The sequence below is a fragment of the Grus americana genome, chromosome 1 (genome assembly GCF_028858705.1).
Source record: "Grus americana isolate bGruAme1 chromosome 1, bGruAme1.mat, whole genome shotgun sequence".
Lineage (NCBI taxonomy): Eukaryota > Metazoa > Chordata > Aves > Gruiformes > Gruidae > Grus > Grus americana.
This window is the reverse complement of record NC_072852.1, coordinates 121,791,170-121,816,045: the sequence shown is the minus strand read 5'-3', so window position 1 is coordinate 121,816,045 and position 24,876 is coordinate 121,791,170. Positions and strand designations below refer to the sequence as shown.

Sequence of the window (24,876 nt, the reverse complement as noted above, 5' to 3'; positions counted from 1 at the left end):
CCATCACCTACTGCTGTGGGATGCATCGTGCTTAACTACTTGGTCCAGATGATGACTGCACAGTCAGGTGACATGCAAGGACCAACAGACAGGGAGATACTGGTGTTACATGGAATTTTCAGATAGCCTAGTTAATAAATATTTGCTGAGTAACATGCATGAAACAGTTTTTCAAGAGCTTATGATTTGTTCAAGTTTCTCAAGGTACAGCCATATGCTCCATGTCAACGTTTACGCTCTCTTCCCCTCTCTCCTCTGCAATGCTGAATTCCAGAACTGAAGTGTTGATATGCTCTTAAATAAGCCAAAGAAGCATTTCCCCCCCTTTTAAATTAACATATTTAATTTCTCTTAAAGGAATTCTCAAAATGCTGAGTCATTTTCACTTAAAGTTTCCAGAATAACCCTGCTCAAACATACTCATCATGGCAAATTTCAGTATGACTAAGAAATAAGCTACTGAAAACATCTCAAAATAAAAAAAAAAAAAAGAAGTAACCTTACTCCTGGCATCGGTGCTATCATGGCCTACAACACACACAAATGGGATAGAACACATGTAAATTAAGTGATCATAGAGTGACCTGGAAGTTCTTTAGTTACAAAACATACATCATCACACACACATTTTCATTCCCATATTCTCTAGGTATGTTAAACATGTTTCACGTTCCAATTTCTGTTTCATAATTGCCTTTGTTTCCTTTGAATATAAAAGACTTGAACTTTATTCTTCAGTAGTAAGTATTATAGTAACCTTTTCCCTGTGTTTTGTTTGCTATGTAATTTGAAAAACACTAAGCAGGAAGTGAAGTATAGCCACATTCCCTAGCTTCCTCTGTCCTCAAGAAAAAACACAGGCAATTCCAAAAGCTCACATATAAAATATCAATTGGAATTGGTGGTTTTTAAAAAACGGATTCCTCTTTTAGTACATCAGCAGTAAGCTACCATATTCTACTTCGTCTAAGTTTACTGTCAGCTGCAGAAGATGACAGTTACAGACCCACAGGTATAGCAGGCTAAGGGACAGTACACGATTATCACAGCCAGTTTGTTCCCATTTTCAAAAATCACCTTTTGACTGTCCAAATACTTAAACAGCCACCCTGATTAACAGCAAATAGCTCTTTTATACACATCTGTGAGAACAACATGGCCTGCAGTAGTTGCTGTATTAAAAACAAGTGTGTTCATATAAAGAATGATAAGCAAGCATGTGATGACAAGCAGATCTAAGTTTTGTTTCCACTTCTAACACCAACTTCCTTTTTGTCTTTCAGTAACATATGTGACTTGGTATACCCATGCTGCTTCATAAAAGCATGCCAGTGCTCCATTAACAAAGATTGGCATTTCCAGATTCTTGATGTTGCCATTTTATTTTCTACCCTACCCCTAGTTCCATCTGATGACATCCATGTTCTACAGTTACAACATGAAACAATCTTATTGAACAAAGTGAAGAACCTGCTAACAAATGCGAATACTTCAGCATTCGGTTATCTTAGGGAGAGCTATAATGGTCCCAGTAAAATACTTTGGTAACATCTGGCAGCAAGTTAACAAAGGAAAGAACTCTATCAGCAGCTTTTTTCCTTGCTCTTGGAATCCTCTTGCTTAGAAGTGCAGTAAGTTGTTTTACATTTTGTACAGCGTTCAGCTGTAGTAAAATACCCCCCCCCCGAGACTTATCATTTGTAAACCTACAGACTCTTTTAACAAGTGAGACTGAAGCAACCAGCTGCTGCAAGAGAGAAGTAACATTTGTGGAATTTTAAATTTCACACAAAAAAAATAATTCCGTCTTACTTACACCAAAATAAAAATATTAATCTGCTTTATTGTAAGCTTTCACATGTGTTCCAGTTTTGCGGAGGTAACATTTGGCTCCCAGACCACCACATAATACTGTAAAATACAATTTGGACTATATCTCTCTTCATTCAGGACATTAACAGAGCCATTAGAACAAGTAGTTCCACTACCGCAGTAGTGGGTCTGAGGATCATTCACCCTTGGCCGTTAGTACAGGGCTTAATAACAGCAAAAGCGTTATTCCTTTCCAGGAAATTGAACTGCTCCTAAACACTTCTAAACTTGCTGTGGTAGCAATTAGAATTATTATGACTTGATTACAGCACAGCATTTATGGTACAGGGAAAGGTATGAGAAAAATACACTCAGAAAGCAAAATTCTGAAAAAGAAAGTACAACTTTTAGAAGGCATACCCATTTTATAAGACTGAAGTATTTAGAATAAATATGTATACTTAGTGCATTCCAAACTCCTTTCAGTTGCTCTAATGGGAGACTGCAAAGGCTTAGTTTTAAAATGTTATTTTTATATTCAAAGATAATCCAAATCTTTAAAATTGTATTTAGATTAAGAAAGAGTACAAGTCAAGGCTGTAAGTTACTTAACATCAGACTAACTTTTTACATGCCAAAGTGAAATTTCCAAATACAAAAAAAACCCCAACCAACCGTAACAACACCACACATAAAATTTGAAGAATTCTCAGTTTTCCTATTAGCACATAGGAAATAGTAACAAGATAAATTCCAGTCCAGCAAAGCAATTTAACTACATAAGACCCACTTCAGACAGGAGACAGGTATTAGTATTCAATTTACTTAGAGAAGGAGACACAGGCAAAGATTTAAGATGCCCTCAAATCACTCAGGAGATCAATGAGAATGAACGGTATCAGTCTTCAAGGTCTCAGTGCAGTGCAATAGCCTCTGCACTACCTATCTTTACCCTGCAAACTAAGTAAATGGAACTATGCCTTTCACCACTTAACTGAAGGTTACGTTAAGAAAACATACTGAAACCTACACTGAAGTTTTCCTGTGGATACTTTAATCGTAACATGACAAGAAAATATGTAGAGTGGTAACAGTCAACAATAAAAATATACTATATGCTTCATAAAATAAACTGAAGATAGAACATACATTAAAAAAAAGAATCAGAATTACTTATTTTGGATAGCTTAAAAACAATGACGTACCAAGAAGTGTGAAACTGTTTCTTCAGACTAAATAAATGTGAAATATTTTGGGGGTTTTTCCCCTCACAAGTTTTTGAAAACTTACATGTAATGATTATATATGGCTACACACACACACTCAGAAAAGGATAATTCCGTAATTTTGTTTTACACAGCTATTTAGAAAATGCACTCAAGATGCATTTGCTGTTGCTTGATACTCTAGCAATTACAAGGTCTGGAAATACATACAAAGATTTCTGATACAATCACAACGATTTGATTCCTGGTTAAGTATAATCCATAAAATTTGTACATGCAGCTAACAGGGACTAACCAGGACTCATTCTTAAACAAGACTTCAGCGCTTACCCAGCTGCAGAAGCTGTATCACTTTAACTACACATATATAACTAAAGGGATATAACCCTATAGCACAGGTAGACTGTAAACAGTTTATATCCCATAGAGCAAAGGGAATAAGTGTATTCACACTACAGAGAACAGCAAGGTGCATAAATTTCTAAAGCTGTAGTTGTTACAGTTCCCTTAATCAATCTACACCAGCGAAACTTCATGCAGAGCATGCTCTAGAATAAAATTATGAACAGTATTATGAACTAACTATATGTGCACGTTTTTGTAAAGACTAAGAAAGAATTTTTCAACAATTAGATGACACTTTTAGCATACATCGAAAACTATCTACACCCTCCTGCATAGGATGCTGGCTCAAGTGTTTTCCAGCATCCACAGATCAGAACATACTGTCCGTGCTCCCTATTCCTGTGATCTGTTCAACAGAATGCACACATCATATTCCGAATAGGGGTAAGGACAAAAATTAATCTTGCCTTGACAGCTCTTATCTGCATGTGACCAAAAAAAAAAAAAAAAAAAAATTCATTGCATGGCATAAAAATTCATTTATAAGGGTATTGTACCAGATCTAGAGTTTCATTCTCCCTCTGAAAACCATACTAGTCACTTACTTAGATATAACTGATAAAAGGGGTCACAAACCCAGCAGCAGATTAAAAAAACCAAAACAAACCAACAAGAAAAAACACACGATGGTGTCTCTAAAATTACATTTTATATTCCCATTTAGGACAACAGAAAATATTTAAGAATTAATAAAAAAAATCATGATAAGCTATACAGAGAAGCATCACACAGATGTGTTAACTACTTATATTGTAAACTGATGAACTCTGGGCCATACAGCTGGGGTTGTGGGAATGAGGGAAAGCTATCGACTACTCCACAGAGACCCGGGACATGTGGCTAATTGAAGCAATATTTCAGGATAAAACCAGCACTTGATTTATTATTGTTTACACACATCATAAGCAGGGCCTCTGGGCAATGTCAAGTTTCAGCTCCTAATTGCGGCTGTGTAAACATTCAGGAAGACTCGGTCTAGGTGTCAAGAAGCCTCTACTCGTAACCGAGCCAAGAGACAATGAGGTCACATCAAAAATAAATTTAAAAAAAAAAAAAGAGGAAGAAACCACCTCACGCCAGAACTGCACACACAGCCCCAAGTGCCAGCCGCTAACAGAATCTGCTTTCTATGAATAAGAGGGGAGACGGCGGGGGGGGCAGCACAGCCAAAGACACGCCAGCCTCAGCTCTCCCGGGGACCGGGCCGGGCTCCGCCGGACCGCGCCGCCAACGAAGCGGCAGCAGGGCCGGGGGGGTCACCACCCTACCCCCGCTGGCACCCCACGGCGCCGGCACGGGGGCTACGCGCGGCCAACTGCCGCCGGCAGCCCCCTTTCTCCCCCCCGTGGGGCCGCACCCGGCCGGGCCGGGGCAGGTGCGGGGAGAGTCAGCTGCTGCGGCGGCTTGATCCCCGCCACAGGCGAGGGCTCCCCGGGCTGGGCTGGGTTGGGTCGGGTCGGCGGGGCCTGGCACGGCAGCGACGAGAGGCGGGGGCGAGGAGAACCCCGGAGAGCCCCTGCCGGGCGCTCCGCTCTGCCTTGCCCTCCCCCCCTCCCCCAAGGAACGCCTGCCAACACGGCACTGGCTCTTTAAGTATCACGTCGCCTCCCCGCTCCCGTCGCCCCCTCTCCCTCCTCCTCCTCCTTCCCCCCCCGCTCCTCCGGCCGCCGCCGCCGCGTCCCCTCCGCGCGGCTCCGAGCAGCGGCCCGCGCTCCCTCTCGCCCCGTCTCCCCGCGCGCGCGCGCGGCGCCTGCGCGCCCCCGCCGGCGCGCGCCCACAAGAGACAACGGTTACACGGCGGCCGTTCCAGAAATTTCCTCGCTCTCTCCCCCCCCCCCCGCCCGCCCTCCCCGCGCCTGCCCGCCACCGCCCCTAACCCCCCTCTGGGCGAGTTGCGGAGTGCGGGTACCCCCTCCCCGCTGTTCCGTGTGCCGGGTTCGCCCCCCCCGCTCCTTCCCCAACCACCCCCCCGGTCTGGTGGTACGCCTAGGCCCGGCCGGCGGCAGCGGCGGCGGGTGCGCCGTGATGGATGGCTGGCTGGCTGGCTGGGAGCGGGTTTGAGTGACAGCGCTTACCTGGGTGCCAATCTTCGTCACACTGACAAGCGGCTGCAGCAATCGGGACCCGCACCGCCGCGACACGCGTCACCACGCACACACGCACCCGGCCAATCGCCGGCTGCGCCGCCCGAGACGACACCACGCCGCGCATCACGCCTCATCAATATTCACCGTGGGGGGCGGGGCACGCGCCGGTGTAGGGAGGTGGCGCGCGATCGCCCCGCCCCGCCGCCACAGCGGCGGGGCGGGGCGATCGCGCGCCACCTCCCTACGCCGGCGCCTCCCGGCTCGCACTCATGAATATGGACGAAGGGGGCGGAGAAAAGAGCGGGCCCGGCCACGCCTCTCCCCCGTCTCGGGGGGGGGGAGGTGAAACCACCTCCTCGGGGGAGCGGGGGGGAGGAAGGGAGATACCAAGCGGCTCCGCCACACGGGGCGAGGGCGGCAGCCGTGAGGCGGGAGCTGCCACCGGCCGCTTCTCCTCAGGCGAGGCCCGCTGGCCTCGCTGCCGCCGCCTCAGGGCCTGGGGGTGGGGGTCAAGGGGTCCTCAGGTGCCTCGTCAGGGCGCCTGGGGCTGGCAGGGAGTCACATCCCGCCCCTGAGAAGCCCCGAGTTTGGGAGCCTCGGTGGAGGCAGCCAAGGATCTCAATGGAGGCATTCCCGAAGGCCGTACAGGCCCGTGTCCCAGAAACTTAGCGGGGAACTTCTCCACCGACCTGTGTGCGTGGTGCACTGGCGAAACTGCTCGGCAGATCCTTTGCAGTGCTGTGACCCGTCCTCCCCCAAACCTGCTCACACCTTCCAAACCCTGGTCCCGCTGCACGCTCTGAGTGAGGGGGCACCCCGCACTACAACCAGCATCTCCCCAGGACCTGAGGATCCTGTCATCACCCGAAATAAAGGTGCTGGGTAGAGCCTCCTTGTCTTTGACTGAAATTCCGCTTCCTTTCTCCACTTGGAAGGAAAGAGCACTATCACAGCTTTTCCCTCCCATTCTACCACTTAAATACTCCCTCTTGCCCTAAACTGTTCTTAAGTACGGAGCAGGAGAATCAGGGAAATGTGGTTTCTGACAGATGCTTGCTTTGTGGCTTAGCTTTTTTGCTGTTGGGATATTTTAAAAGTTTCTCTCTTGTAGATTCTTTGCTGTGCAAAAGGGCTTGAATGTGCACATTTCAGTCGGGTCACTGAGACGATCTCTCATCTCTACCTTGCTCCTCATTCTTACAACATCTGAAAAATCATCTCAGTAACCTCTCCCTCTCTCTTTGAGGGCAAAAGTTATCAGGGCAGGGGGGAAGAAGCTGATACACAGAGAGCAAATCTCATCATAGAAAGCCTAGCTCAAAACCAAAGCAGGTTTAGTTTCAGGTTTTGCAGTCCCTCTGCAGAACAGCAGCTGGGAATCTACTTGATTATCCTATACCCCTGTAAACTGGGAAAGCCTTACAGTTTTTCAGGTCCATGCTACTCTTCCTGTTGGTTTAACAGTAGCAAGCCGCCTAGTTTGTTTTATATATCACTTTCCTGGGCCAGGCCACTTAAAGAAAACCTGGCTAATAAACTGGCAATAGAAATGGCAACTTAAATGCTCCCGCAAGCCTGGTCTGCCTTCAGTCTTCTGAGCGTAACTGCACCCTGCTTAGCCAACACACTCACTCTCAGTCTTCAGGAATCTAGTCACTCTGTGCACACTGCCACCATTTGTCCACTAACAAAGCCGCCGTTTCATCCTCTTGCTATACCTCCTGGAGCCTTTACAGGAGTTCATTTTCAAGCCATTTTCCCCCATACAGTCAGAACCAGATGGATGTCGGGCTTGTGAACAGAGAAACAACTTGTACACCTAACAGAGAGAGTGGGAAAAAAAATGAACTATGCTAATCCAGAGTGCTCGGATGTGTGAATCAGGTCTCAAAGTTCATGTCAATGACTTATATAAACAAGATTTGAAAAAAAAACCAACAACCAAAAACCAAACAAATCTTATTTTGTCTTACTCACAAGAGCCTCTTTCTTTATTTCTGCTCTTGTGCCGTGTAACACCACCTCTAATAGAGTTCCTGTGGCCAGGCTGGCTTCTTCTACCACAAGTTTCATCTCTCATTATCCCTGACACATTCATTAGTGACACATTCACTAAACAGTGCTTAAAATTAACTGGTTCCCATGCCCAGACCTGCCTCTTCTTCAAATGTGATTCTCCTTGCAAACCCTTTGTTCTCCTTCTGCCTTGCCTGCACTTCTTTGGATAGGAGTTCACCGATTTCTTCTGAGAAAGTACAGATTAAATTAAAACTAATTTAATTTCTGTTTAATCTCTTGTCCCAGTGATCTTCAAAGCCTTTCTTGATGCCTTTCCCACCTCCTCCTGATTTTCCCTTCTCCTCCTGATTCCCTTTGCTTTTCCTTCCCTTCCTGCCTGCCGCTTGCTCTTCCCCAACTCCCCCAGAAATTCCTCATCCACTGTCTTCCCCTCACCCCAGTAACCTCATCTCTTGGTCTCCTTTGTAATTAAGGTTACTCCATCCTTTACTCTCCTCAGCCTCTTACGCTTTTCATGATAGCAATAAATATTCTAACTCCCTCAATCTTAAAGCACGTGACTCCCCAAGCACCAGAATTAAGAAAGCCTGGTTCCCCACACATTTGTGCATCATGGTTTATTAACTTTAGGGTCTAAGGTGAAAGCTTTGACTGACATCTCTTCCAAAGTTGCAGTGTACACAAGGCGTCTCTTTAGTCAGTGGATGCTGTTGCCTAAAAGCTCCTGCTCCAGAATTTCCGTCATTCAGGAAGTACATGATACATCTTCCCTGCTCCACAACTTATTTTCATGAAAGTTACAGGAACTAAATTATTCTGACAGCTTTAATCCTATCTCCTACAGTGCTGGAGTCAGTTGCTGGGTTCAAATGTCATTAAATGACATGGATAACACCTCCGAATATACCTGTACCTACATGACGTGACCATATAAACCCCGTTCCCATAAAAAAGTAATGTAAAAATCACCCTTGATCTAACCTGTGCCTTCTAGCTGCCCATCTCTAAGCTCCCTGAACGCACTGTTCCCAATCACTGTCGAGAGGTCCCTGCTTTTCATTTTATCTTCAGCTCTCTCTGATACAGCCTCTGCAGGCTCAAAAGCTAAGCTTAATTTTAAAAATATCTCAGCTGAAATGACTCCAGGATATGAAGATTTAAGAAAAGCACTAAAAATTACAAGGCTTTTGAGAGAAGCCTGCAACATTGGAAAACAGAAGGAGCTGGGAGGAGAGTAGCAGCAAGGGAAAAGAATGAAGAAGTAACTGAGGTACGTGATCCAAAGGCAAACAAACAAAGAAAAAAACAAACAAAAAGGGAAAGGATAGGTACCCTTTTCTTTGGTTTTTTTTTCTAATTGTCCAAACAAACTGTGCTGTCCCTCATCAGTTCTGCAAAAGGACAAAGGTCCAATACACAGGATGGGAGGCAGCAATCATGAGGAAATTCTCCATACTACACATTTTATAAGGTTTATTACACACCTGATGCAGTTTTATGCTATGAACTTCCATTGGTACAGGTGTACTCACTTAAATGCAATGGTGAGAGGGTTGCTTTTCTTCTAAAAAAGCAAAAGCCACATGCCAGGGTGAATGAAATGCCATTTCAATATTTTGTAAACGCAAATGACAAGTACATAAAAATGAGGTTCTGTAATATTTAGGCTTGTAACTGCAAATAACGGAATACTCAGATTCTCGAACTTCTGTTACTTTTCTTCACATCATACATATTAAGTATGCTCATTAAGCACAGCCCATTACTTACAGCATGCACAGATATGTTTGTAGGGTCAGGACCTTACTTGCTTACTGAGAACAGTCCTGGATATATAAGAGCATTCCTCCCAGTTGGAACAAATATTTGCAAACACTAAGCTGTGAAGGTCCCGTCTCACCAAAGGAGCAAAGCACTTTCAGTTGCAATTTAGTGATAGTAGGATTGCACAAATGTATTGGAGGGCAAAACTGTATCCTATATGCAGTTGCTGGACGAATTAGGCTTACTCTGACGTCCTTTAGTAATGTCCAAATTCTAAAGATTAGAACTGTGTGCATAATGTAACATTCATATGCATTTAACCTATTCAGAAAAAGGAGACTTCTCATGGCTCTTGACTGTACATTGCAACTCTTTCATAATTAAGCTTTCAAAGGAAACATTTACATAGAGGTGAAGGGATGGGCTTCCACGCAGGTGGCAGCAATCTGTACTTCTAACTTGTTGAATAAAGACTATAATTGCAGTGATAAGACTGGAATAATCTAAACAGAGCAGGGTTTTCCCCAGATTTCCATAAAAATCAGGTGAGTTTTTAAGTGCTGATCTCTGAACAATGGGAGGCCTCTGCAGCAAACCAGTTTCTTCTTTCATCACTCCAAGGGAAAAATGTATGTAATAAGACATGTCAACGACTTCGACGTCCTCTGGCTGTTTGGAGAGAGCTCCAGAAAGCAACCTCTGTGCGCCCTGTTTGCAGGCGCAGCACATTCACATCTGCAGCCGCAACTTTATGTGGTATAGGAGGAGCCTGGGAACAATGTGTGACATTTTATAATGGATATGGCTTTTAAGATTTTAAAGCTGAAATTAATGAGTTAACTCAGTCTAAATAAATGTCAAGTTTTGCTTGAACTAGATCATGGAGAACTGTGTAAGTCAGCCGGGAACACTCTCTCTGGAGAAATTAAGAGCTGATGTCCCGCAGCAGGACTTGGGCTCAGACCAAGAGCTGGCACTGCTGTGCAGTACTACTGCAAGGAGTTTCTGTGTGGAGATCGAGGTGCCATCCTTTTGATGAGCAATTATTGTCCTGTGCTTTTCCACCCCCTCTGTTCAGTAGAAAAACCAAGGTACTTAAAGCCTCCTTCAAAAAAGGAAAAATTATAAATGTCTTATTCAACATTTCTCCTCTTGTTAAATCAAATTTGAATTTCCAGAGCTGTACGTTAGCTGAATCACTGGCTGCATACTACTCACTCCATCTGTTTATATGGTTGAGTCACTGCATTACCAATATCTTAACACGTTACTTGGAAAGAATTTTAGGCGATCTGGAGGATAAAACCCCAAAGCTCTAAGATAATATTCCCTTCTGTATGTTCTGTAGTACCACACTCTACATCGCTCGCTTTCTGCTATCGGAGATCTTAATTTGAACAAACTGCTATTTTAGGGAAAAGAGCTTATCACAAAAGTACAGCTTCCACTTAGAAGCTGAAGACTGAGCTGTGATGTAGAAATCCACTGTCACCTCCCCATGTGCAATGCCTTGCCCTGGGAACTGCGCGAGGAGTTCCATGGTGATGGAACAAACATCTTTCACAACCCAACCTATCTTTTTTCCACTGGTGATACTATAAACAGATTACCTTCTGAGGGCAAACTGCCTGCTTTTAATGATGCCAAAAGTTGAGAGCATCTTGTTTGACTGCAAAATTTCTTCAAAAATATGCTATACTTAAAAAGACCTTTTCATTTACCTCATTGTCGAAGAGCGTGCGGGGGAAGGGGAGCAAAAAACAGGGCAGAGGGGCAGAAAAGCAGAGTCAGAAAGACAGAAGTGGAATTGCTAATACACATCTTGATTTTTATGTTATGAAAAACATAAAGAGAATATTTTGTATGAATCCCACCATGGAGGACTACGAATGCATTCACGTTCTTCTAGGAGTTGAGAAGCAGAAAGTGAAACCAACTGAAATAAAAGAAAAACAGTGAGACTAGTTTTACCTTCCAGACCAGGGGCTAGATCCACTCACAGAAGTCAGTGGAACAATTCCGACCGGCTTGAGCAGTATTTGGATTTGGCAAAGTGAAATGAAGAAAAAATAACCAGGAAGCATTAATGAGAGGTTCTCAAACACTGGTCTACAGACCGCTTTCTTCAGTCCATAGAGACCTGTCTTTCCTCTCCATTACTCATTTACTACCAGCTGCTTTTATGGGTTTCTGCATTTTGGAGCCTAGAAGAACCAAGAGGCGTTGGTGACAGGGAACGAGAATGGCCGGCCAGCCAACCTGCTCCCGACACTGTTTTGCAAATGGAAGAGGAAGGAATTCAATTGCTGAGCAAATAGAGAAAAAATAAAGAAGGGAGTATCTGAAGGAGTAGAAGGCCATTAAGCTGAGAGGATTAGGTGGCCTTCAGAGAGGATTAGGTGCTTTGCTGCCTAATGCAACTGTCTAGCCAGGCACCTGAGCTCCTAGCACAAAGCAAAAGAAAAGCTGAGCTCCACACAAACGTCTGCGCTGAGCTAAAAGCAAATAGGAAGTGCCAAGGGCAGAAGCGTTCCACAAACATTCCCCTTCTTGTCTCTGCCGAGTTGGGATTTATGGAAACCATCACGCACACCCACCCCTGGGCTGAAAGTAGGCAAGCCTGTTCTGATGGTCCACACTGCAGTGCTCACACCACAACCTGCAGGCCCACATCTGTCTGGTCATTCCAGATGTGACGCACACTCCTACCACCACATCTAGCTGAAGCCCTTCCTCTTTGGAGCAGTCACACATCTGGACCAGGCTCTGGATCAGCCGATGGTTGATGTTTGGGGCAGCATTCCTATTAACACCTTCAGGCTCTTCCTCAACATGGAGGACTGTTGTCACCTGAGTACAAGGATAACACAAGCATGCATGACAGCCTGGATGGACCTAGCTGGCACCCAATGCTTAATTGCAGGGCAGTCCGTCCTTCCTTCCTTCCTTCCTTCCTTCCTTCCTTCCTTCCTTCTTCATATATGTGTGGGTCAAACTACCTTTAGTCCAACAGTGGCCAGTAGTTAAGTGCTTAGTGAAGAAAGAGTGTAAGAAACATGAAAACAACTGGGTCAGCCTTCCGCTGGTGTATCTTAGGAGCTCCTGGGGTCAATAGTTTAGCACCTTTCTGAATCAGAAGTTGCAATCAGACCATCATATTCAATGGCCACTGGCAGACTTCTCCTCCATTAATTTCTCTGTTCCCTTTTTTGAACCCATTTACAGACTGCAATTCTATAATGTCGTTTTACCAGCCAGTGAGTCTCTCCTGGAGTCAGACTACCTAAGTCAGTCTTTCCTCCCAAGAAAGTGGAGATACAGGAGACTTTCTGTACAATTTTTTCTAACATTTATTGATGAGAAAACATTCTAGGAAAGAAAGGATACGTCAACAGCTTGCAGAGCAATAAGGTACAGAGATCCAGATACTGGCTCTGTGTGAAATAGCTTTGGATCTGGAAGCAGTAGAAGTGATAACCAGCCTCATGCTGTGCCCAGGTTAGTTTGTGGGATGAGAGACAAGGCAAATTAGCTTGACAGCGAGCACTATGCTAGCAGCAATACTGAAATTTTCCCTGTACCATGCCCTGATTGCTCTCGTGCTCTATGTCCAAGCCGAGTCACATCCCGCATCCATCAGAAAGCCCCATGCCTCACTTGGTGCTCTTAGGAAGGAGCCGAAGTGCAGGCCCTGAGGCAGGGTGAATTGCTTGGTGTGCTCAACAGTGCACACACTGCTCCCCACTGATGAGACCTTGGTAGAGTTCTCCAAGACTCGTCCAAACTAAAGGAGTAACCCTGGTCTAGTGAGCAGCACACTTACCAGGGAGAGGGGAGACCTAGGTCCCAGCTCACAGCCCCAGCCAACAGCCAATGCAGTCACGCTGGCTGGCTTCTTCTTTCTTATCCAAGGAATTTTGAACCCCGGAGAAGAGAGCTATTAGCAATCCATTCCTTTTTACTCATGTAAAGCGTAAGTCACATCATTAAGGGTTGGAGCTTTTGGTTTTTAAATCTAATCAGTGAAGGTCATGTAGATTGCATCTCTTTCCTAATAATCTGTATATTTTGGTAGCTTTACTTTCATAAATATGGCATTGAACAGGGTCAGAAAGAACACACTGGAATCAGCAGAGGCCTTTCAAAGTGCCAGAAACAATACTGCTTATGGCTTTGTAACTGTTCGTAGAAAGCGAGAGTCAGCGTTGCAGTCCATTTCATAAATAACCCATACACTCCGTAAGTAGTTTAAAGCATCAGAAAAGGCAGTGACAAAACTCTTCATTGAGAGGTGACTTTTGTTATGCTCCCTCACCATTTCAGAGATTTACAGTTCAGCTGTCTCTAGGGTTTGCTTCCCTCAGGCCTGCTTTCTGAGTATCACTACCGAGCCCTGTCAAAATTGTGCTTTTGTTTTGCACTGCCTTCTCCAATTCTCTTCTAAAAATGATCATGCTTCTGCCTTTCCAGTCACACAGGAATCAAAAAGCTGTATCAAATCCAGCATGTTTATCTCAGTATGACATCCCACATATAAAACGTGTGCCTATTTTGGATGTCAATCTTCATTATTTTCTTTACTTCAATCAGAGTTAGGAAAACAATCACAAAACATGCAGGGGATTTTTTTATTTTTTTTATTCCTCAGTGCTATTTCAGAGTACTGTATGCATCCATAGGATGATGGCCTCCCTTTACCTGCTAAGGAAGCATATTCCCTGACTCTACAGCCTCGAAAGGCAGAAAGCTGAGCTCCCATGCAGCACAGTTTGTGTGACAAACTGCGTTTGCACAGTGAGATTCAATTCTATCTGCTTGTAGGGACTGTAGCTTGCTTTTTCTTTTTAAAACTAAGGAGCAAAGTTTTACCTTATCAAAGGTTTGGTGCTTTGCATTTTTTCCCCAATTAGTACAACATAAGCTGCGTGTAGCCAGAACCTGTGGTGACTATAAATTCCAGCTTCTCCCCAGCAGACCCCGCAGTGATAGGATGCTGCTGATATAATTAAACGTCAAAACAAGTGAAAGCTTTCAGAACCCTCATTTTCCTGTTGTACCTAGACCCAGCCTTGCCCCTTTCTCATACTCCAGTTCAGTTTTGTATCACCACCTCTGCTGCTGACAATACTTTTTTCAATGGGAATATCACAGCTGTAGCCACTGCCAGAATCTCTTGGCAAACAAGCTGCTTTCTGAGTCAGAGCCTAATGCCATTACAAGGTCTGCAACAGCTGCAGCAGTCATACATCTGCAAGTCATTTGAACATTTTATGATGAATAAAAACTATCCATTACATAGACCTATACATTATATATTAACCCTAATACTTATTCAGTTACACTAACAATAACCTTTTCCCTCTGCATGCTGTAAACTTCTTTGGCTACAGCATGTGTTAACAGAGATACTTAGAGCTCCAGTCCATGGTGGAGCAGTCCCTCTGTACATATTACCTAACTTATTCTACCTATTTAAACAGAAGATGGGATGATGGAAAGAAAGAAAGAAAGAAAGTGAATGTAAAGCTATAAAAATTCATACCATGCATAAGGAAACCATTTTTATGCAATTGCATGAGTCTGCATACACTCATACAAATAGAGAGGATACAAAACAATGAGAAATGCAGAGGAAGAATGAAAACATGGACTCAAAATGTATAGTTAAGAGATTTGATTACAGTATGCACAGATCTCAAACTCATCCAGATGTCCGCAGCCGGCAACCTGATCCTCAACACCATTAGCCAAGATTTGAAATCTAAAAAGTCAGAATGCTGAAGACAGGGTAGCAGGGCGTATGGAAAAAGAAATGGGAGTTGTGAGTAGTTAAAAACCTTTAAAATAATAACGATAATAAAGAAACATAAATGTGGTTTCACGAAGGAAATGTATACACAGCCACAAATTATGAAGTCAGCCCTTCAGGACATTACATTCCTCATGCAAGTTGCTGAGCCTGCTCAACATAAATAGGTGTAAAATACACTCACCGGCTTAGTGACTTCAAGGATGGAGTCCCATATGTGATTCCCTACCAGTTGAGTCTTCTACATATGTATACTTTTACAACAGTAAATGCGAACTGGGCAAGACATACCTCCCTGAGTTTCACCATAAGAGTTTTAAAGAGACAAGGCAAAAGTCTGGCATGGGACAAATCTATCATAACTTTTCCATAAGATTCACGCAGAGCCAGAATTTTCCTAGCAACCCATTGGCATGTAAATACTATTTCATTCATTTGTTCATTATCTACCATTTGCAAACTCTTTTTGGAGTCTCAGAAATACATCTCTCTTGCTTCCCATTGACTTTTACTCTGTATTTTGTGTATCAGTTTAGTGCCCTTCATAATATCAGTATTGCTTTGGAAGCAGTGTCAATTAATTTGCACTTCCACACTGAGTTAAATGCGTGGATTAGTAAGTTACAAAATAGTGCAGGTTTTAAATAAGAAGGAGCTATTAGAATAGTCTTACAGTTAAGAGAAGTGACTTTTAGGAAATGTTTTCTCGACTTGATCTGCTTCCTCTGTGCAGTCAGAGGCCAAACTGTTTATTTTACTGGCAATCCATCTTTATTGCTTGTGCTGGCTTTAATATTTCCAGTCAAACAATCCACATATTAAAAATGAAAAAATCCTAAAAAGGTTACAAACAGTTCATTTAAAGGGGATTCTAAAGGCGTCCAGCAGAGACCTTTTTTTTAAGGGTCAGAAAAGCATTACATTTCAGGGCTGAAAAACCACCTTGCCACTGACCAACAGGACCCTTTAATCAACACAGCTGAATCCCCATGGTCAATTCATGCAGCACCTACCTCCCACTTTATAAAAGGGGGAAAATCCTGGCCCTTCTGATTGCAAAGATAACTTACCAAGCGTGGCATGACGCAATGATGTCCTTCTAAGTCAGCAGCCAGCCAGCTGTCTCTTTGCTGCTGCTCCTACTTTTCCCATGCTCCGGCAGAGCGGAGCTGAGCAGCCAGGCCAGTCGCACAGCCGCTATCGAGTCAAAGGGCAAGAGCGAAGCTTAGAATAAACACGTTGTTTTCACTCGGTTGCTTGAAGTGCTGCCAAATCTCTTAACATTAGCGCATATAAATCGGTGAGTATCATGAAGCCCGAGGCCCGAGCAGCTGGAATCTTGTAGCTGTTACCTGAAATCTTAACGTCCAAAAAAACAGCTTCCCCATTCCTTGAGGCTATGTGGAAAATCTCAAAAAACACAATCATAAAAGTACTACTAACATCAAGGAAAAGAACTCCCAATTATTTTTTTCTTTAGTTCTCTTTTTTTACAGTCATCTCAAATTTGCAGGGGAGGGGGGAATGGGGTGTCTTTCTCAAGATTTTCAAACGTGCTGGTTTCCCAACACTGTGCCGAAGAAAGCACTCATTGATTCTAGAGGCAAATCCTAAAGTTAATCAGAGGGGAGGAAGACTATGAAGATAAGCAGCTCAGGGCCCAGCAGTAAACAACCATACAGCAGGAGCTAAGCAGCTGGAGGAAGGGTAGACAGGTCGATTTTTCTCTGCCCAACGGTGACCTTCAGGAGGCAGGAGCAGGGTAGAGTAGTGATGTTCCTCCCCCGGACACAGCTCTGAAACGGTTCTTCAGCGAGGACTTGAGAGAGAAAGCTCCTTCTCCTTATCCAGCCGCCAAGAGAAAAGGAGTTGAAAAACACCGAATCCTTATGGCTAATGGGAGGGTGATATAAAAGATGGAGACCATTGACTGGTGTCCAGAGACAACAACCTGGTATGAATTCCAGCACCATTCCGCTTCCCAGCAGCTGGATTTCTCACCAGGGTGGATTGCTGGTTTTGGACACCTCCCCATTTTTTCCCCCGTCTGTTAACAGTCTTCCACTAGTAAGTATTTGGAACAGTTGTAAAGCTTTTTTTGTATCTAAACGGCCTTGCCATTGCCTGAATGCAATTTCAAAATTGCTGGCATTTCTGCGCAGGCTATCTGAAATGTATTTTTGTCATGCTGTTAATAACCGTTGCGTCTCCTGGGAGAACCTCAGCTAGCTCAGAGTTTCTAAATGACGTGCATGCTTGACAGAGAAGATGTAAGAAAAACATCTTTCTCATTTTTTACTAGTTTTTATTCTGTGTTGCTCAGTAAATAGACGTGATGGACAAAGAGAAAGTTGGGACCACTAACTCCTCACCTACAAAGCAAGGATGAGAACCCAAGAAATTATGCGACTTGCCAACAGTTACGCAGGCAGCCGAGGGTTTCACAAATGATCCAGAGCCAGTCCAATACCTGACTCATAAGGACCATCCTCACTCTCAGCTCCCACATTATCCTTCTGTTTTCCATATTCTGAATTTCCTTCCAGCTCCCCTCACATTTCTCCCAGTCCTCAAACAATAGAATACAGCCCTCTTTTAGGGATACCCCAGGAGAGTTTGGGAAACATCAATACAGTTTAGAATGGCCCAGTATGGCATGATTTTAAACTATATTAAGCATAGGAGATGCTGTTTGGAAAAGAAGTGCATGAAAATGAGAAATGAAAATGTGAAGGGGTGGTTCTTTCAAGCCCTTTCCAAGCCTCCAGGGAAAAGTAACTCCCTCTTTGACACAAGACATTAGCATTTGCCTAGTGCAAGGTGGCTTGCACCTTCCCTCCCCAGGGCTCATTAGATGCTGTCACAGATTTTAGAAACCAAGTGTATCTCCACTGTGCAAACAGCCAAACAGAATGCTATAAGCACCTCATTATCACGGGGACAGGTAAGACAGAAACTGAAAACAAATCAAAACTCAAACAACAACAACAACAGAGAGCATAAATAACCTTAATTAGCTCATTTTTTACATTACTGGATATTAACTGCTTTAAGAACTATCTATCCAGACTTGATAAAACACCCAGATTTGGAAAGGGGTACTGCCATTTGAACCGCATGTCAGACTGGAGAAACAAAGACGTGACTGCTGCTAAGAATTTTAGGCATTAATTTTAACTAAGACACATGGCCTGGGTTCTGTGAGTATTAGAAGTTAACGTGCATACAGGCTGTATTCTGTGATACTACAGATTTACAAAACCATGTCCCCGTTAATCTATTTTGCAGTTAAAAGTTTGTTCATCGTGCAGAGGACACCAAAATAAGTTTTCAGAGCTGACCCATCAACTCTGTACACTGACCCAAAGTTTGTGGCATATTTTATTATCATAAACACATGCTTAAACTTAAGTTCCTAACTACGCATTAGCACGGTCTTTTCTATCCCAAAGCTGCCACATATCCTAAGACTTTCAGAGGTGAGTATGAATTTCGAAATGTAATTGAATGGGTGTAGGCAAAAAAAAAAAAAGGAGCTAAAAAATATGTGCAGATTATATTGGGAGTGGTATCATGCTGAGATGAACACTAAGGATAATATGTAACAACCAAAACCATAGAATCATAGAAAAGATAGGTAAGTGTTTATAATTCCATGAAATACAACCACCTGAGAGGAGAAGGATGATCTGGAACTTTGACAGGATATTTTGTTTAGAGTTCTAAGAGTTTAATTAAAATCACCCAGAGTTTAGAAGAGTTTCTCTCAAAGGATAAAATTAAAACAAACAAAGCCACAATACAAGAACACCACGGTTGTAAGGTCAGGCACTCAAATGTTCAAAGGACCTTTACTACAGTGCCTGTATTACCCTTATTGTGTTAGCTCCTTTTGTCTAACTCTGTAGGCAAACAACAGCATACAATACAGAATAGCATAGGAGGGTTGTAAATCACAGGCAGACAGCAAATACTTGGGCCAAGAACGATTCCAAAATTTTTTGTTTTTACAGAAGGACCCAGTGGGGACCTGAGCCTGCCCCTCACTACTGTCGCCACATAGCATCTTGAGGAACAGGAGCCTCCCAGGTCCCTTCCCATTCACTATGGAAGATTCCCCACTAAAAAATGAGGAAAATTAACATAAACGCCCTTCTCGCACGTTATACCTTGGAGCATAAGCTACAGGGAGGAAGACAGCCAGGGACTGCTTAGGCAACGTGGGATGTGCCGAGGGTACACTGTGACCACACAAAGATGCAAATGGGCCTGGAGTATGTCACACAAGATGAGCCTGAAGGTACAGAGGTTATCTGGTCTGAAGAAAAGAACGAGGAGGACCTTATTGCTACCTTCAACTACCTCCTTGGAGGGTATAGAAAAGACAAAGCCAGGCTTGTCAGAAGCATGTAGTAAGGATCACTGTCAGAAACTCAAAAATTCCAATTAGATAACAGGTAAAGGTTTTGTTTGCTGGCTTTTTTGTTAATTTGTTTTTTAAATCATGAGGGTGTTCAAATGCTGGAGAAGGAGGCCAGAGAGACTGTAGGACCTCCATCCTTGGAGATACTCAAAACTCAACTGGACAAGGTCCAGGACAACCTGATCTAATTGCACTTGCTACAGAGGACTGATCATCTCAAGACTTCCCTTCCAGCCTCAATTTGCATGATTCTACCGTTATGGTGCTACAGGATACTGTGAGCATGCTTTCTACTCACTCACTGCACAGTAGTCATTGATTTGGCCCACCAGGAATCAAAACTGTTTGGAAGAAACAAGCGGCTGCTCTCCCCAGCTTCTCCTACTCTTCTTCCCAAATGCCACAAGATCACAAAATCTCCCCAAAGCGCTTTATGAGCTGTGGGATTCTGATCAGCATAAAGCTGGGAAGTCCTGTTCTTCTACGGATCTTCAGCAGACTTGCACAGTCTGGTGATTTCTCAGCTATTGTTCTCATTACCATAAGCAACTGAAGGAGGAACTGCACATCATCCTGAGATAGCCTTAACACTTCTCACCATTTTTCATCACATTTAGAGCAGACTCAGGACAACTGTACAAGTAGCTTAGATGATGGCATCTCTTGTGGTGGGAAAAAAGACTACGGGCAGGTTTTTATAGCTTACGAGTTTAAAGGAAACCAGAGTGAGATGCACTGAATGTGTTTTGATTGTTGAAAGTTGAGGACATACTGTGGAAGATCTGTAAGTGCAATCAGTTAAAAGTCTCATTTCCCAAATTTAAAATAAATCTTGAATATAGCCTTATAGATTGCAGTGCTTACCATAACTAGATGCCAAAGGAGGCACCAGGAGGACCAAAAAAATCTTGACCTTGTAATAACTAAAGTGATCACCACAAACTCTGCTTGTATTACTGCTTCTGGACCTTGGATTAGTTTTTGACTGCTGTCCAGAACCTTCTGGGCTCCTATGTTACTTTTGAAGGACCTAAGTAGAAGGAAATTATGAAAAGCAATTTTACTAGCAGTTTGCTACGCTAAAAATAAATAAATAAATGGACCTAAAGTTTGAAAACAACTCCCTTTGACAAGGAAAGTAGTTGTTTCATCTTTTTAATGAAAAGTAAGTGAATTCCACTTTCCAGATTCTCATGTACTCCAACAGTAACACCTAAAGTTTATGCTGGTTCTGAAGAGCGGGTCTTCCCAAAAACTGAGACTTACTTTCTTTCACATTTGAGGTTTTCCAGGAATTATGTTAATATCCTGGATTATACATTCTTTAAAACAAGGTCCCTGACTGTATCTGACAAGTGCCGAGCACAGCAAGGCAAAGTTACTAACGTTACAGAATTTGAGCATATTGTATCACATCCTGCTCGAAATTTAAATGCTAGCATATGACTCAAACACAATAACATCTGATAATAGCCAAGTACAAAAAAAATGAAGCCTTTTTCATTGAAGTCCAGGAAAACACAACAGTGGGAAAAAGTCTTGGTGCCCTTCCTCACATTATCTGCCCTTCCCGGAGCAGACTGGTTCACTGAGCTGAACAAACATGACATGTACCGTATGAACCAGAGGAGTTATGAAGTTACTTGACTTCCAGCTTGATTTTAGAGGTGCAGAAAAGATTGCCGGAAGACACTGAGACAGGATTACACAGATAGGAAGGGCATTCACTGTTAATTTTTGCTGTAATCGTGACACAAGGGTAGCAAAATGCCTAGCCCAAATACAGGTCAGAATCTCCTTAGCTAGAAATGCAGCTAAGGGGAGTGTAGGAGTTGACTGAAAGCAAGACACCCTTCTGTTTCAGCCCACTCCTCCTTAGCTGATTAAGTCAGTGTTTATAACACCAACCCTCCTTAGAAATAAAAAGGGCACTAGGTGAACAAGTCTGACTCCAAACAGCTAACAGTCACAGCTACTGCAGGTAGATTCAGTAAATACCTAAGTACATTAATGGACTACATTTTACTGTTCCGATTCTATCCAACAATTTGCAGCCTCCTTCTGTAATCACAAACCAAAGAGTTAGGAACACAGCTCAGCACCAACGCAGGTCTCAGCCGCAGGGTTCACATTACTACACAGAGTCTCAGCTAATAACAAAACACCGCAGCTTTACTGGGGCCCTCCGGTGGGCCCTTAAGAAAGGAAGACCCTTTTCCTTATTCTTTCATGTTTTTAATGTTAACAGCAAATTTCTTTCCCTTTTACAAGTACAGAGTACATGGTACCACTGGTGCCTCAAAGTGACTTTCTGCTCTTTATTCCTAAGCACATGGATTTATACATTTGCTGATTTTTAAATTTCATAGTTAGAGTCAGTAATATGCTTTTTCATTTTTACAGGACAATAAAACTGCTTGCCAGAAGTTTCTGACTTAAAATTCCACACAGCAGATTGACATAGGCCTCTTGATCCTTCTTACCACATTTTTGCCAAGTTAGAGTATAAAATAGCTGTTCTACTAATTGCACCCAGGGATTTGTATCCAATACCCAGATAGACTACTAAAGCTGACTCTATTTTCCCTTTGATCTTGCGTATTCTGTTACTTGAAAGAATACAGACAGGTGATGGAAAATGCTGGAGCTACTGCAAGGACAACTGCTCAAAGACCAATTAACACCAAAAAACCCAAAATGAACAAGAAGCCAAAATGGCACTAAACCCACAACAGCTGGTGGTCATCAAGGCAGTTTTCCCAGAGGGCAGAAGACTGTTACTAATAGGATGGAAATACAAAATTTACTGAGACCAATTCTAACTGCTGATAACATATATTGAGAAATGCCTCATTTCACACATTTTCTGCAGAGCAAGAACGAAGCTGGACAGCAATCTTAACCTTTATTGTGGTGGAAAAAAAAAGTGGGAACTGAAATGTAGTCCCACTGAAACATTAGTACCAGGAGCCGATTTTACCATAATGCTAATTTCATCACATTTAAAAATAACATTCAAGTGATTCTACCCATCAAAATATGTTATTTCTCAGAGTCTAATCAATGTACTATAGTTCATTAGGAACTGCCCACTGGGATTCTCTTGCATTTTAAATTATTTTAATTACTGCAGAACCTGGATGCTAGAACCCCCAATAGAAGATTAAACGAAGTTGCATGTTCTCCCTTTACAACAGCAGAGGTTTTGAGATGTTTCAATCACATTACATAAACTTACATTCCTCTACTAACACAAAACATACATCTTGCCACAGGAGACAAATACTTCTTATGCTGTCTGCAGCCAATGATTTTAACTTAAATCCAGAGTAAACCACCTCTTCAGAGCTGGGAACATGTTTGTGTGCAAGAAGAGCTCACTGCATTACAGCAATAACACCACCTACTAAAATCATGGCACATACTGAGCAGACATTGGCACAAGGGCCATTACATTCTTTGACATGGTACTGAAAGAATGGTCAGTATTAAAGTTTGGAGACACTGAAAAGTCAGGATTTTTTTTACACTATCACTAAATAATATATACTGAAAGGCAGAAAAGCTATTTTTATTCAGTGATGATTCATTTGCAGCTCATTCATAGAAGTCAAGAAGTGAGGGACTCTAAGACCCAAGAACTGTTCAAAAGCACAAGCATAAGTTATCACGCATTTATTTATTATTTATTACCTGATTTATAATACTGATGAAGCAATAGTGCTAAATAGAACAATTTATCATTCTGCCTGGGCATTTGTTTTAAATGCGGTTCTTTCAGTGCCTTGGTGATGGTCTTCCAGAAGATGGTTGAGGCTGCCTGAATTTTGAGAGAACCACCACAGAATCAACAAAAGTATAAATGTTATATTCGTGATGCTGAAGGTTCTTGTAGGTAGAATTATCGAATTCTTCTGGAGCAGGCTCAGCAGCTGCTGTGGGCTCTGTGAAAACAAACAGTAACTGGTGACTATAAGGATGCCACACCGAAGGCAATATTCCTAATTACTGAGCCAGCCTTCATACACTGTCAGATCTCTCATCCAGTCATCATTAAAAAAAACAAATCAGCAACTATAACAAAGGGTAAGTTTACAAAGTTCTGCTGGTACACTGTCTGGTTCTAAAGCAGCACATTAGTGTACAATAGGGGAACAGGAACCAGTGCAAGTCATCTAACAGCATAGGTTTTCAGATCCCAACTACAACCTAATGCTGGGGGAGGATAGGGCAGAACAGGTCATTTATATTTTGAAGACATATGTCTGCATTTCCTGGCTTTTTCATAGTTGCCTTGGTTTTCACTCCAGCCAGAACAGTAGGTGACGTTCTTTGCAAGCCAGGAGAGGCAAAGCAGCAGTACAAATGATGTATCATCATGTCAGACCATGAGATACAGCTATTAGAACTACTTTACAGACTGAATTTTTTCTCCATGGGGAGAAGTGATAGAATTATAGAGATCTCCACAGTTTAATTTCAAATACGGTTATACCGAACAGTAATGTATCAAGAGCCTTTGATGTAAGTTTCCTTTCTTCTAGATATAATCTTCTAAACTTTGTATCAGCTCTTCTTCCTAAAAGAGTAACCTAATGAAGTTATTCAGACTTTACATTAACGCCAATATTAACTCTTACACTTTTAGAATACTATGCAAATTTAGGCGGTACCACGTACATCAAAAGGTTCCTGTTACGGGCTGATTTTACGACCAAGGAAACTGCAAAAAATGAAACTTTACTCCCAATATTAATTTATTCTTGTATACCCAGAGTTTTAACAATAGGAAAGACATAAGCATAATCTAGTGAAAAGCTTCGCCATATAAATTTGTATGTAGTGGTTTAGGTCAGATCATATTAAGCTTTTTTTTTTGTAATACAACCATCTACAATAAAAATACAAGAACTCAAGCAACTGAACACCAGAATTTCCCTTTAATTATGACATAATTGTTGCAATTAAACGCTATCAGTTTAAGAGCACATATCCATAATGTTTAGCAAGGCTGGCTTATAAAACACAATGTAGTAAGCCATGGTTTCAGCAAAACACCACACACAATCTATGAAAGGAAATATCCCTGTGCCTACTGCTCAATTCCTACTGTGACAACTCACAGGAGACAACACTACAGATATAAAAGCCAAATGATGCAGTCTTTGCTGCAAATAGCCCCAAGAACAGGCAAGTGTAGGCAAGTGTACATTCAACCTGCAAGAGACATTCCAAATTGAGACAGATGCTCAGGATGAAAAGCAGATGGAGTCTCATTTTTCCTGCCCAAATACACTGTACTTGGCTTCTCGAAGGAAAAATTTATCTTTG

The 24,876-nt window shown here is 42.7% G+C and overlaps 2 protein-coding genes across 12 annotated transcripts in view; both read right to left on the bottom strand.

Moving 5' to 3' along the window:
• The window catches only part of PKNOX1 (PBX/knotted 1 homeobox 1), a 55,085-nt gene extending 38,779 nt beyond the window's left edge, over positions 1 to 16,306 (bottom strand). For 4 of the 8 annotated variants that reach the window (XM_054816896.1, XM_054816945.1, XM_054816953.1 and 1 more), the window contains exon 1: positions 5,519 to 5,653. The gene's annotated coding sequence lies outside the window, so the exon portion shown is untranslated. Of the gene's footprint in view, positions 4,969 to 5,518; positions 5,654 to 16,192 lie in introns of those variants that run through there. The other 4 variants (XM_054816935.1, XM_054816904.1, XM_054816974.1 and 1 more) reach the window with 4 other exon arrangements.
• Positions 16,307 to 22,431: 6,125 nt separating this feature from the next.
• The window catches only part of NDUFV3 (NADH:ubiquinone oxidoreductase subunit V3), a 10,467-nt gene continuing 8,022 nt past the window's right edge, over positions 22,432 to 24,876 (bottom strand). For all 4 annotated transcript variants that reach the window (XM_054817017.1, XM_054817002.1, XM_054817011.1 and 1 more), the window contains one exon: positions 22,432 to 23,489. In XM_054817017.1, the coding sequence (XP_054672992.1) occupies positions 23,323 to 23,489 (167 nt within the window). In that variant the 3' untranslated portion in view covers positions 22,432 to 23,322. The remainder of the gene's footprint in view (positions 23,490 to 24,876) is intronic.